The sequence below is a fragment of the Sorex fumeus genome, unplaced genomic scaffold (genome assembly GCF_029834395.1).
Source record: "Sorex fumeus unplaced genomic scaffold, SorFum_2.1 ptg000079l, whole genome shotgun sequence".
NCBI classification, from domain to species: domain Eukaryota; kingdom Metazoa; phylum Chordata; class Mammalia; order Eulipotyphla; family Soricidae; genus Sorex; species Sorex fumeus.
Genome location: NW_026606136.1, coordinates 3,415,736 through 3,430,752, shown reverse-complemented (window position 1 = coordinate 3,430,752; position 15,017 = coordinate 3,415,736). Strand labels below are relative to the sequence as shown.

General features: G+C 41.5%; 1 protein-coding gene across 1 annotated transcript in view; it reads left to right on the top strand.

The window, feature by feature from the left end:
- KDM4C (lysine demethylase 4C) overlaps positions 1-15,017 on the top strand; it is a 443,969-nt gene that overhangs the window by 97,265 nt on the left and 331,687 nt on the right. The window contains exon 6 of the mRNA XM_056130576.1: positions 13,140-13,189. Within this exon, the coding sequence (XP_055986551.1) occupies positions 13,140-13,189 (50 nt within the window). The remainder of the gene's footprint in view (positions 1-13,139; positions 13,190-15,017) is intronic.

Below are 15,017 nucleotides of genomic sequence, written 5' to 3'. Positions count from 1 at the left end.
ACTAGAAATTGAGCTTCCATATGACCCAGCAATACCACTCCTGGGAATAATATACCCTGAGCCCCCAAAAACACAACGCAGAAAAGCCATCTGCATTCCTTTATTCATTGCAGCACTGTTCACAATAGCCAGAATCTGGAAACAACTACTTCTTTTTAATCTAATTCTTCCAAGAGAAGGGCCACTAATTGGCACGGCGAGGCTCTCTTCTGACTGCATGCTTTTTTCCTCAGGAACTTTTTTTTTCTCCTGCACTTGTAGAGTTTCTGCTCACGCACCTCACCCTCCAGGCATACTCTGGGCTGCCCAGTTTGTACTGTCAGGACTGACACCTCCTTATAGACATGTTCATTGTAATCGTAGCTGCAGTTCCTTAGAAAACCTTCTCTGGACTAAGGTTTGTGTGTCAGGGCTGCCTTGGATGTTGTTCCAGAAAGAACACGTGTAAATCAAGTACAGTGGCAAAACTATACAGAAGATGAGGGTGTTACGTTGCCGTGGAGCTCTGGGAAGATCCTGAGTCTGCATCCCTTCAGAATTGCCCCAGCTGGGAACCAGAGGGCCAGAGGGCCAGACCCCGCTAGTCACGTATGCACCATTAACTGCCTCTTCCTTCCTGGGACCATTATCTTGAGGGAGGGAACAGGCCCCTGGCTGCGTGTGATGGCGTCCGGGAGTCTCACTTTGTTGAAGGGTGTCCCAGGCACCTATCACACTATCCCCTACAGTCAAACATTGTTGTACTCTTCTTTTGTTGTTTTGTGTATGTGCGGGGTGAAGTGTTCCTGAAGGTGTTCAGTGTTTACTCCTGGCTCTGTGCTCAGGGGTCACTTCTGGCAGGGTTCAGGGGACCATATGTGGTGCTGGGGGTTCAAACCCAGGTTGGCTCTTTGCAGTGCCAGCTACTCTAGCCTCCATACTCTTCTGTTTTTAAGAAAGGAAATGAACCAAGCAGTGTTCTCTTTTTCATAGGTAATGGAGTTTCATAACCTAAAATATTCTTAAATTTTAATAACAGTATTAAAACTTATTAATAAAATAAAAAAATCTGGGCTAGAGTGATACAACAGCAGGTTAGGCACTTGCCTTGCATACAGCTGGCTCAGGTTCAACCTTCAGAATCCCTTTTGGTCCCTGAAGCCTGACAAGGAATAATTCCTGACTGCAGAGCCCGGAGTAAGCCCTGAGCACCACTGGGTGTGACTCCAGAAACAATTACTGCCTTCACACTCGCCTCCCCAAGTATCTTGTTTAGTGTTAGCAGCAATGTGAAACTAGAACATAATCACATACAAAATCCATAATGGATAAGCTTTCTTTTTTTTTTCTTTTTTAAATTATTTTTTAGAGCATTACAAAGTCATTCATTATTGTATTTCAGTCATACAGTATTCCAACACCCATCCCTCCACCCCTGATATTTATAGGCAAATATCATGACTTCATTTTTCTTGACAGCTGCATAGTATTCCATTGTGTAGGTGTGCCATAGTTTTTTTTATCCATTCATCTGTTTTTGGGCAATCAGGCTGTTTTCAGATTTTGGCTAGGGTGAATGGTGCTGCAATGAACTTAGGAGTGCAGATGGTATTTCTGCTTTGTTTTTGGGCCCTCAGAGTATATTCCCGGAAGTGGTATTGCTGGGTCAAATGGCTCAATTTCTAGTTTTTTGAGGAATGTCCATTTTGTTTTCCAAAAAGGTTGGACCAGTCGGCATTCCCACCAACAGTGAAGGAGAGTCCCTTTCGCCCTACATCCACGCCAACATTCGTTGTTTTTATTCTTTTGGATGTGTGCCAGTCTCTGTGGTCTGAGATGACATCTCATTGTTGTTTTTATCTGCATTTCTCTGATTATTATTGATGAAGAGCATTTTTTCATGTGCCCTTCGGCCATTCAAATTTCTTCTTTGAGAAAGTTTCTGTTCATGTAAGCTTTCTTTTTGTCACAGTTTGGAATATTGCTTTGATTTGAGAAATACTGTTTACATACAGTGTTTTTTTTTTCCTTTTCTTTTTTTTAAAATAAGAATTAAAGGACTGCTGTAGGTATTGGTTTAATTGATTGTTCCTTTCATTTACATTTTATTTCGATTGCCATTGTCTTTATCTTGGTATATATAGATTTAGCTTTATTTTATTTTTTTAAATTTTTTTATTAGTGAATCACCATGAGATACAGTTATAGACTTACAAACTTTTGTGCTTGCGTTTCAGTCATACAATGATCGAGTACCCATCCTTCCACCAGTGCCCATTTTCTACCACCAATGGTCCCAGCATCCCTCCCACCACCCCCACCCCGTCTCCCCCACCCTACCTTGCCTCTGTGGCAGGGCATTCCCACTCTCCTTTTGGGTGTTATGGTTTGCAATAGAGGTATTAAGTGGCCCTCATGTTCAGTCTATAGTCTACTTTCAGCACATGTCTCCCATTCCGAGCGGGTCCTCCTAGCACCCTTTACTTGGAGGTCCCTTCTCTATCTGAGCTGCCTTAACCCCCAGCATGTGAGGCCGGCTTCTAAGCTGTGGAGAAATCCTCCTGGTACTTAACTCTGCTATTCTTGGGTGTTAGTCACCCATTCTGTTACTTTATATTCCACAAATGAGTGCTCTATTTCTATGTCTGTCCCTCTCTGTCTGACTCATTTCACTTAACATGATACTTTCCACATTGATCCACCTATATGCAAATTTAGCACAGTGGGTAGGGCATTTGCCTTGCGTGAGGCCGACCCAGGTTCGATTCCTTCGTCCCTCTTGGAGAGCCCGGTAAGATACTGAGAATATCCCGCCCGCATGGCAGAACTGGCAAGCTCCCCATTGTGTATTCAATATGCCAAAAAACAGTAACAACAAGTCTCACAGTGGAGACGTTACTGGTGCCCGCTTGAACAAATCAATGAACAGTGGGAGGACAGTGCTACAATGCTACATTTTTTCCCTGTTAGCTGCATTGTATTCCATTGTGTAGATGTACCAAAGTTTCTTTAGCCAGTCATATAACCCTGAATATAACCCTGAATAGTTGCATTGATCACCGGAGGTGGGGGGGGGGCACATTTCTTCAGGAGAAATTGTTTTGTTAGCCTTTATTATCTCCTGTCTCTGGGCATTGTGGTGGTGACTGATGAGGAAAGGGAATGTAATAGGGCATTTGGAGAACCTGTCTCAGTGGGAGTCGGATAGGGCTAGGGTTGGGCTCAGCTCTGCCATCCACTTTGTGCAAATAAATTCTTCCCCAGCCTTGTTTCCCCAGTACAGTGCAGTACAAACTTCTGTCATGGGATCTTAGCACAAGGTCTAGTGCTTTATAAATGCAGAAGAAACATTACCTGTGATGAGTGGTAATCACATTCATTGTTCAGTTATCCTTTCACTTAGCATTGAACCTTTTAGTATGTACGGAAAGCAAGTTTACTTCCAGTGTGCCCTCTGATGCCATTGCAAGGGGGTGGGGTCAGCATAGGGTTCTGATCTGTTAGGAAACTATTCTTGGAGTCTTGAGCTGGATTCTTAGGTGATAGTAAGTCAGAAAACAATGGTAAGAAAAAAGGGAGGGAAGGGCCACATCCTCTCAATGGCAGATGTTTCAGGACTGACCAGCTCGAGCTGGCTTGGACTACATGGGACACTCCCCTCTGGTCTTGGGGCTACTTAGGCTGTGACCTAGAGGTCACAGGGTGTTGGAAGTAAGGCCATTGGTGAGGGGGACAGGGAGCCCCACATGACTCTGTGTCAGCCCAGCCAGAGAGAGATTTTGCTGCAGGAGTTTTCGGGGGTGAAGGGAGCTAAGAACCTTGGTTTCTGAGCATGCTCTAGAGCTTGCCAGCCTCCCCAGAGGCGTTAGCGAGACTCCTGATATGAGGGACAGGAGTTCCCCTTTGAGAAGTGCAGGTACACCCTTTTAAGGGATTGAGCACATTTTCAAAAGAGAAAGACAGAACCAAGTCACGAGAAACCCTGAATCAGAGAAGCAGTGCCAGCACACTGAAAAAATGTAGCTGTACCTCCTGGCAGTTTGAAATGTCAGCTTGTTATCATTCAGTTCAAGATAGTGTTTTTTATCACAGCACCACGAAAATATCCTTCCTTCCTTCCTTCCTTCCTTCCTTCCTTCCTTCCTTCCTTCCTTCCTTCCTTCCTTCCCTCCTTCCTTCCTTTCTTCCTTCCTTCCTTTCTCTCTCTCTTTCTTTTTTTGTTTTTTAATTAAACTTCCCAAAGATGTGTTTAGGGGAATTTCTGTTTTTATTTTTTGGCTTAAAGCAGATTCTTTTAGAAACCATAAAAGCCTGTGGTTTTAAATACAGCACAACCATGTAAATATGTAATTAGTACATTCATAGTTCATTAGTGGTTCATACTTTCTTAATGTTAACAGAGTTGTTTTTGTTATTTATCACATATGAAAAAGAAACAGTGTCTTGAAAGTTAAATGGCCAGTTAATAATTTCAGAAAACCAATATGTATTTGAGGCTCTGCAATGATAGGCACTCTTATGTAGTTGTTGGTAAGAGATATAAAGAAGTGTGAGAGGTATTTTATCGTCAAAAATTAGGAGTTAGCTGTATCACTGTGCATTGGTGGCATATAATAGATACCTACCTATGAACCAGGCACTCATTATTAGATAGGCTAGAAGGTCAGCTGTAAGGAATAATTTGTATGAAAATCTCTGGATTGAGGTTAACATTCTTTTCATTCCATAACTCAGTGCCTACCCATATAAAAGTGACTTATATGCTCCAGACAGCAGTTAGCAAAGTAGTAGATGATAAATTCTGCATTAAAAATATAATGGAAGGACACCGTGAGGAATGAAAGGGATGCAATGGCTGTATTTATAATAGTCAAAGGAAGTTTCAGGAAGGAGCTGGAATTTGGGTAGGACTTGGTAATATTTGAATGGATGGGAGAAGGCTGTGTAAGGTGTAGTGAGACCAAAACTCACTTGAGAGGGAACAATTCATGACCTAATCTATTGACAGTAGGTTGTAGGCTTAGGCTATTTATGTCTGAGGCTGAATTTGTGTGTGTGTGTGTGTGTGTGTGTGTGTGTGTGTGTGTGTTGTGTAGTGAGGAGGTTTTTGAGAGCCATAGAGTTTTTTTTTTTTTTTAAATGCTCTCAGTGATATGAGGACTGTAGCTCTCAGGGATATAACTGGCAGAGATATGTTACCACAGTAATCTAGCTGCGGGGAAGACCAGGTTTGGAATGGAATGTGTTGCAGGCAGGTGGGCTGTGAGATTTGGAGGGAATGTTTGGAGAAGATGAAATTTTGACTGCCCATGTGTGCAGAGAGGAGAGAAATAAAGAGATGTCAAAGTTCTGATGTATAAGGGGAAATGAATTTATGACTGAAATAAGAACACTTGGATAGATAACCTTGATAGCGAGAATAATTCTAAAGGGGAGGAGGCATCATGAATTTAATCTTGCTCCATTGAGATTTGTAATGGGATTCTTTCATAGAAATGCCCAGGGGTTGTCAGAACCACACAAGTAGGGCCTGTCAGCTGAGGTCACTTATTGTCTATTATAAATTCTTCACGGAAAGCTGGAGAGAGGGTGACTGACTACAAGGCTGCAACAGTAAGGTGTGCTAGAGAACGGTGGCCTGGACTGAGGTGGTGGCAAGGGGAATCAGTGAAAAGATTGAAAATATCTCTCTTGAACAAGATCAATAAACTACATAAAACTGGGGACTGATGGTGACGCGACTCAGGGGTAGAACAGTTAACCTATCTGTGTGAGTTGTTGATTTCAGTTCCCGGCATTGAAAACTGTGACAAAAAAGAAAACAAAGGTGGGCTGATTCTACCAGAGGAACGTAATCACAGGTAGCTCCCACCTTCCCAGGGAGTGGTTGGATGGAGAATTTAAAAAAATTTTTTATTTTACTATTTTTTTTAAAATTTTTATTAGTGAAACACCAGGAGGTACAGTTGTAGACTTACAAACTTTTGTACTTGAGTTTTAGTTATACAATGATCGAGAGCCATCCCTCCACCAGTGCCCATTCTCTACCACCAGAGATCCCAGTAACCCTCCCACCGCCCCACCCCATCCTCCCCTCCACCCGCTCTGCTGGATGGAGAATTTTGAGGGAGAACTCTGTATGCCAGTAAGATGATGGAGGATTAAGCTCAGAATGGGTTGTGTTTGAGAGCTGCCAAATGGATTTCCCTCTCAGTAGTCTAGGGGTTTTGGAGCTTCAGCATAAAGAGAGACACGTGAGACAGAAGTCAAGAATGGACATGTGTATGATCAGCAGCATGTGTATGATCTTGAAGTCTTGAATGAAGGTGATGCCCTCAGGGAAGGCTGTGGCAGCACAGTAAGGCATGGGACCCTGATGAATGGCAGTGTTAGGTTTGGCAGTAGAGTCGGAAATCCTCTGGAAACGGTCTGATCACAACAGCCATGGGAATAAGAGAGTTCCGTAAAATGAACTCGAAATTCCAGAGAGAACAAGACTTGAGACGAAAATAAGTGGCAACCTTGGTCCAAGCAGTTATATTGCTAATAATGGAAATTGGATTTCAGGAGGAATGGGAAGGAAGTATATAGGGAGAAAAGAAAAGCAGATGGCTAGTAGAAGTGGGGTGAGGGCTTAAAACTTTTTTTTTATTTTTTTAAAAATTATTATTAGTGAAACACCATGAGGTACAGTTGTAGATTTACAATTTTTTGTGCTTGGGTTTAGATTATACAATGATCAAATACCCATCCCTCCACCAGTGCCCATTTTCCACCACCATAGATAATATCCCCCCTCCCACCCCCATCCCTCCCATCCCACCCTGCCTCTGTGGCAGGGCAGTCCCTTGTGTTCTCTCTCTCCTGTTGGGTGTTGTGGTCTGCAAAAGAGGCATTGAGTGGCAAACATGTTCAGTCCATAGTCTACTTTCGACATGCATCTCCCCTCCTGGGAGGATCCTCCAAATATCCTTTATTTGGTGCTCCCTTCTCTATCTGAGCTGGAGGGCTTAAAACTTTAAGATAGCCCGAGAATCCTGTTTAAATGAAGATGGGAAAGGGTCAGGTAGGATGTGTTTTTATGCTACGTTTTAACAAAAATGCTGAGTATTGCAATATGTTTCTAGGAAGTAATGAATTTTGACCAGCTTTGCTAGGTGTGTCCTTGGTAAACCTGCCTGTGGTTCACAGCAATTAGCAATAGAGAGGGGGCTGGGAAGAGAGCTCTGGTAGAGGGTTTGCCTTGCACACGGCCGACCTGCTGTGGCCCCCCAAACAAAACAAACAAGAAAAACCAAATGAGCTCACAGTACCTCCGATGTATTCAGGATTTCATCAACAGCCCAAGCATGTTTGCATCTGCTGCAGGCTACAGTTCTTGTCCAGGTGATTCTGTCCTTCCCATGAGCAGTAGCCAGTGGCCAGGTCTCACACTGGACCCGTGCTGGTTCTGTGGCATTCTATCTGGCGCTCTTGTGGCTTGTTGCTGGAGCTCTGTGATCTGTCATTCGCTGCTGGTGTCTGAGATGCCCTGCCCTCTTGACCTTCTCCAGGCATGTGCCTGCTGGGAGAACTGTTGCCGTTCTCCCTGACTGCCCCGACACAGGCATGAGGTCAGAGACTGGGAGGACGCAACCTGCTTCTTGCTCTCTTTTTATGTCTTAGTTATTCTCTGCTCTGAGTTATTCCCACTGCCGGAATTATTTCCCCCATGCAGATGACATTGAAAACCAAAAGAACCAGTTGGTTTGCCTGGCCCCACTCTCTCCACTATAAGTTTGGCAAGCAGAAAGGAACAAAACCTAGATGTTGTCAGAGCAGCAGGACCATATGGGATGCTGGGAATCGAACCCGGGTCGGCTGTGTGTAAGGCAGACGCCCTACCCGCTGTGCTATCTCTCCAGCCCCCAGGATTTCAAAATTTTTCAAGAGTGTTTCAAGGATTGAGGCCTGAGAGGGGGCCTTCTGCCCTTCTCCATGCCATGCTTTTCTCTCATCCTGGGCACTGTGTTTCAGCAGTAGTCTGATAGCGACATACCTAATATTTTAGGAGAAAAAAGCAAACTTTCTCATGAAAGTTAGCAGCCTTCTGCCGGCTGACATATCATCAACTTTTTTCTTTCTTTTTATAAAGGAATCAGATTAGATGTTTCTGTGCTACCTGCTTCATTCATAGGACTAGAATTTTTAGGGCAGTGATATTGGGAAATTAGATTTCCTCCTTGCCATTTAAGTGGAAATTAAGTGCCCCAAGCCTGCCATCTACCTTGAGCACAGTTTGTCCTTCACAGTCCATGGACTTCTGTGTATTATAGCCATGGGTAAGATCCAGGGGGAATGAAGAGAAAAGGCAAATGGGCAGTTGTTCCGAGATGAGGCTTCCTGGCCGAGGCTTACATCCTAGGGGAGAGGTTTTATTGAAGTGGATGCTTGAACGATTAGAAAGTTGAGGGCGGCAGCCGTCTGTTTGCCAGGCTGACCCTAACATCAGAAATGCAATGCTTCTATCATAACTTTTCCTTCCCTCTCCCCACTCTTGCGATTCCTTTATCCCCTGCATTGGTCCTGTCCTCTTTGTCTTCCGTCCTTGAGGAGCAGGAACCCAGTCACTCCGAGAGCCACTAAAGTTAGGAAGCACCGACCCAGCAACTGCTTAGCTGCTGCTTTGTCCCAGGAAGCCGACCCAGGCCCTGGCCCCTCTTGAGAGGAGAGTAGGGAGGCATGATGATAAAAATCATCAAACTCCAAGCAGCATGATGGAAACCCTTGTTCCCTGTGGTTAGCAACAGAGGGAGTGGAAGCTCCCTTGGGTGACTCAAACCGGTCAAGGCACTTTTTTAACTGGGTGGTAGGCTGAGGGCATTTAAAGCCCAGAAATGGGGGACTGGTGAGGGTGGAGGTGTAAAACAGCACAGACACTGGGAAGAGCTCCCAGGGCTTTGGCAGAGCCAGAAAACAGGTTTTGTTTGTGGCAGCTGATACAGTAGGGAGGTGTTAAGATAACAGCGGGCATGTGTGCCTTGCGAAGGAGTTTGGTTTCTCTCCTTCAGATCACAGTCAGTCATTGAAGACCCATGTGCTTTCTCATGATCAGATCAGTCACACATCATTGAGGGCTTGGAATGGGCACAACAGAATAAGGGGTCCTCAACTACATTGGTCACCTGTGCCTCAGTGACCTACAGGTTGAGCTGCGTTTGTTCATTTGGGCTTTTGTTTGTTTTTGGCCATGTCTGTCTTTGCTCAGGGCTTACACCTGGCTCTGCACTCAGGGATTACTCCTGGCAGAGCTTGGGACACCATACAAGGTGCCGGGGGTTGAACCCGGGTCAGCTGCATGTAAGGTAAGCGCCCAACGGGATGTGTTCAGTTCCTTATTCAGGCGTGTGTCCAGTTTAAAGACTATTCCTTTTTTTTTAAATTTAAATTTATTTTCATAAAATTATTCACAATAATTTGTTATATTTAATATTCCAACACCAATCCGACCACCATTATTCCTTCCCACCACCGTTTTTTGAATGTTTCCACTCCAGCCCCCAAACCCTGCCTCCAAAGCAGGACCTCAGTAATTTATTTTGTGTTGCTTGTTATGAATAATCTGCTGAAAATGATCCAAAAGTTCTCCTTAGAGTGTGAAGATTGTTGTATTTCACCCTGGAGCCAGTAACCCTGTTAAAGAATATTTTTTGTGAGGAACCTCCACACTATTTCCATGGTGGTTGTGCCAGTTCATAATCCCACCAACAATGTATAAGGCTTCTTTTTTTTTATTTTTTTGCTTTTTGCTTGAGTACCGTGTGCGATAACTCACTGCGCCAGGGCTGGAGTGATAGCATAGTGGGTAAGATGTTTGCCTTGCATGCAGCCGACCCAGGTTTGATTCCTCCACCCCTCTCAGAGAGCCTGGAAAACTACCGAGAGTATTCTGCCTGCACGGCAAAGCCTGGCAAGCTCCCCATGACGTATTCCATATGCCCAAAACAGTAACAACAAGTCTCACAATGGAGACGTTACTGGTGCCTGCTTGAGCAAATAGATGAACAATGAGAAGACAGTGCTGCAGTGCTTTTTTGGGTCACACCTGACGATGCTCAGGGGTTACCCCTGGCTCTGCACTCAGGAATTACTCCTGGTGGTGCTCGGGGGACCATATGGGATCCCGGGGATTGAACCTGGGTTGGCAGCATGCAAGGCAAACACACTCCCTGCTGTACTATCTCTCCGGCCCAAAGAATATTCTTACATAGTGAAAATCTTTCTGATAATTCACCTCTGGAGGTTTCAATGGGTTTATTTGTTACTTTTTATTTCTTTGGGCTATGGCTCACTGTACTCAGGGGCTTCTCCCAACTGGGAGCTCAGGAGTTACTCCTGCCAGTGCTTAGGGGATCATACAGGGATGGCACCCAGGCCTCTTTAGGACTCTTTTAGAATAACTTTATTAGGTATAGGCTATATAATTTTGCAATAGAGTTACTGTGAGGACTAATTGAATAAACTGTCAAAGCTTTTCTTTGTCTTTGTATTTTATTTCTTGTTTTTTTTGGGGGGGTGCCACTCTGTGTGGTGCTCAGAGACTGTTCTCAGCCCTCTGTTACTCCTGGTGGTGCTTGGGACCATATGTGGTGTTAGGGATTGAATCAGGGTTGGCTGCATGCAAGGCAAATACCTCAACTCCTTTACTGTTTCTTTGGTTCTATCTTTATGATTTAAATTAAGTGATGGTCCATTTGGGGCTAAGTGTGTGATGGAGTATGGCCTTGTGTATGTGGGGCTAAGTGTGTGATGGAGAATGGCCTTGTGTATGTGAAACCCAGTTTTTGGCCCCTGGTGGCTGAAACACGTAACTCCTCAGCATTGCCAACTTTGTTCTCTTGTACAATAAAATACTGTTATATTTTATAAATAGTAGATATTCAACAATTTAAAGTCGTCTTCATAAATCCTGTTTCCATAAACTTACAGAAATGTCTCTGATTTTGGTAGGTGCTAAATAAAACAATGAAGAGATTTTAGAAATGTTAACAGTTATGCTTTCTTCAAACGTCAGATTTAGATTTCATAGAGTTAAATTGTTCCTAGTTTAATCCTTAGTGGTGATAATTTTGGGGAAGTTTGAGAAATAAAATACCTTCTCTGTTTTCTATTCTCTACTCTTGTTCATTCATACTTATCACGTGGCAGTCATTGGTTAACCATGTACATTTTATTTTAATAATTTATGGTCTTGGAATGAACTAGATCTTTATTATAGACTATGAAAATTGACTGATAAACATGGTCTCAAACCTATTGAAAATTAATTAGATAAATCATGTGGGCTACAACAGGAACAGCTATCCTGGGAAATAGTTTACTGGTAACAAATTAGAATTTTGGTGACTAGACTAGAAAGGACATTCTGGGAGGGGGGATTTGAGGGGATTGATTTAAATCCTAGAAGTAGTAAATCTGGGGTCTGAGTCAGGGTACAGCTATCTTGCCTTACCCCTTTCCTTTTGTAGATGAAAATAGTTAGGTTCTCTGTAAATTCATGGTTGAATTTCAGATTAATAAACTTTACTGTTGACGCTTTATTTTTCAAAACAGTGAATCTGTGTGTTAGTGTATGTGTGAAGTATCTTCAACTTTGTGAGCAGGCAAATATACCTGTTACATATGTGCATGTGTATTGTGTATGAGTACAGAGCGTTCATGCATATGTGTGCTGTATAGGTATGCTATAGAGAAGTCACCTTGTCTGAACCTGTATATATACACATATGCACATATATATTATTTTCTGGGTTTATTTGGTGACGTAAACCAGGAATTGGAAACTGGTAAAATGTGGCCATAAATATACATTAGGTGGTTGTCATTTAGTTATGTTAAAATTTTATCTTCCCAATTCAGTTGGAATAATTTCATTAACAGTGCCTTAAGGAACAGGATATATGGTTGGATTTTCTTTTAGAGAATTGCCTAGTCACATCGGATCCAATTAAGTTTTGCATATGTTATCAGTGACATTAAAGGCAACCAACCAAGTGTGGTGTTAAGTAAAATTAGAAAAGTTATTTTAGTGAAAAGTAACTTGTACTAATACATATATATTGAACTCGTAAATGTAGTAAATGTAGATCTTAAGAATGACATTATTTTTATTTAAAGTGTGAAATGATCATAAATTTATTTTTTACTACCTTTAAACTATCTCATTGAAGTTGTCTGTAAAGTTTAGAATTTATATATTATTGTTATGAAATTTGTTAATAAATTTCCAGGAAACAAGTTCAATTATTTTACTTTTTTTTGGCTTTGTTTTTTTGCCACACGTGTTGGTACTCAGGGCTTACTCCTGTCTTTACACTCAGGGATTACTTATGGTGGGTTCAGGGGACCATATAGGATGCTGGGGATTGAACCTATATGTCCACGTGCAAGGCGAGCACCTTACCCTCTGTACTATCAGTCCAGTGCCAGTTATTTCACTTTTGAAAATACGATGACATAGAAATTTTCTGGGCGAAGACCTTTTTAGTTTGTAATCAGGTTTTTAAGTCTTATAATGCTGAAATGAAAATGACTTTTTGTAACTGGTAATGTTTTTTAATTTAAAAATCTATTAGAATATTAAAGTATTCTTAGGTTTAGTGGAAATAGAAATGTATAATAATTTTGTGTTCTATCCTTTTTGTCCAGTATTTAAAAAAGGTTAAAATAAACTCCACTCAGGATTTGAGTGATAATGCCAGGGATTGAACCTGGCATTAAAAAAAAAAACAACAACTTACAGAAGCCAAAGCATCCAGGCAAAAGGAACATAGAGCCTTGGGTTGCTGAGGTTCTGTGAATGCTGGGAGAGAGGTTCTAGTTTAGATGGTGACTCACTGTTCCTGTGATTGAACAGTTTTCTGGCCACTCTCTGGCTATTGCCCTTCATCTGTCAAATGTGCTTGGGATGTGAGTGGACACAGACATAGGTTTTATATTGGTTTTCTTTTCTTCATTGTCCAAGAGAGCTAACTCTGTGATTGGTTGTCTGGTCTCTGCTTAGTTATTCTAAGTGGAGTTTGTTGTTACTTCCTCTATTACATTATTTAGGAATAAATTTCTAACGACTATAAGTCAAGCTGTTATAAATATAACATTTTAATTTATGTTTCAATTTTCAGGTATGCAATACCCCCAGAACATGGAAAACGGCTTGAAAGACTGGCTCAAGGTAAATTTGTTTTTTGTAGAGATGGGCTTATTTGTTTTGTATTTTTATGATGAGAATGTATCTTAATTTTGTTTTTTCAAGTTATTGTCTTCTTTTTGTGCTTGGTTTTTGGTCTTGAGGCCACACCCAGTAATGCTCTGGGGTTATTCTTGGCTCTGCACTCTGGAATCATTCCTGACCAGCCTTGGGGGAAATACCCCAGTTGGTTGTGTGCAAGGCAAACACTTGTATTGTTTCTCCAGCCCCCCGTTATTGTCTTTTAAAGTTTCTCTAATTGAATAATTAATATTTCTCATATTAATATTTTACATTAATATGTAAAAATTTTCCCACTACTGTAATTTCATGGTTATCTAATTTTGCTATTTAGTATTTCATCAAGTGATTGCATTTAACCTATTTTGGTTATTACCATTAAAAAATTAAATTTAATATCATTATGCTGATATATTTTTCCTTTTTTAATGTTACATTCTTGGGATAAATTCCAAAAAGCTCTGATGTTGCTGCTCAGGGCGCAAGTGCATATGAGTACTTTGTGTTGCCAGATTGTTCCATCCTCCTAGGGTTGTGTTTAATCTCCTTCTGACCTCCTGGGCTGCCGTTTTCCTCAATGGAATTATGAGGGTGAAGGGCCTCAGGTAACTACATAAACATACATAGTACGCCTTCTTAGATGGGCAACGTCTAAGTACCTCATTAACCAAAACTTACTAAAAAATGTTTATGCCTTTCGAATCACTAGAGCCTTAGTGAAGAATTTTGATCTTTATTGAAAATGTCATTTTGGGCCTACTTTTGTTTGAAGATAATGCCTTCCTCTTTTCTGTCTGAAAAATATTCTGCCCTCATCTACTCTCACACAAGAGGGGAGAATCAGATTCATTCCCTGTTAATCTTGTCTCCTCTTTCCCTCGTCATTCTGTTTTTTTCCTTTTTTTCCTCATCGTTCTTACCAAGAAAGAAAGTAGGTTTCTAGTGATTTGCTTACAGGGAAAATTATTGTTTTAATTGAGTGACAACTTAGGATAATATATTTGACCTATATCTGAGATTGAATCCTCAGTGAACATTGCCCTTTTAGTCAGGTGCTGATCTAACTTCATTGGTTTTGAAGCTTGCCTTTTAATAGAAAAGGACTTTGTCCCAGTGCTTTGTATGCTTCAAATTAGTAATAAAATAGTGCCACCAGGAAACCCTATTGTTTGACTTGACAGTTCCTCCCACCTACCCACCCGCCCCCTCCCCCCAAATCATAATGACATCTAAAAGTTACTTTCCTCCAAATTAGAGAAGAGTATTAGAAAGAACAGTTACAGGATTACATTTGTAAGAAGCATTATAATTTTGGTTGGTTAATAACTATAAAGCCTTAGTGTTTTTATAATATAACACAGTATAGTAATAACAGCAATGTAAATGTAATCTTGAACTTTGGTCGGTTCTATTTTATGAATATTAAGGTGGATGAATCCTGGTTCTGGAAAATAGATTGGAGCCCACTTTAGGAAGTGATTACCATAATCCTTAAATACACAGACACTGACCTTTATGCTGAATCTATATGCTGAACTATCCTTTTCTCTATAATAATGATTCTCCCATCTGCCGTTCTCACCATCAGAGAATTTTTAAAATGGAGCCAATGGAAAATTTGAATATGGAGTCCCATGCTCCGATTAACCCTATAAACTGTCAGTAAACTCTTTGATGTAAACTATCCGCAAATGGCTGTCGTTTGTTTAATCAGCAAGAGGTCAATAAACTTGAAGGATGAGCAGGAACTTTAAACTGAATTGCATGTTTATTGAAAACTGTTTCATAGCAG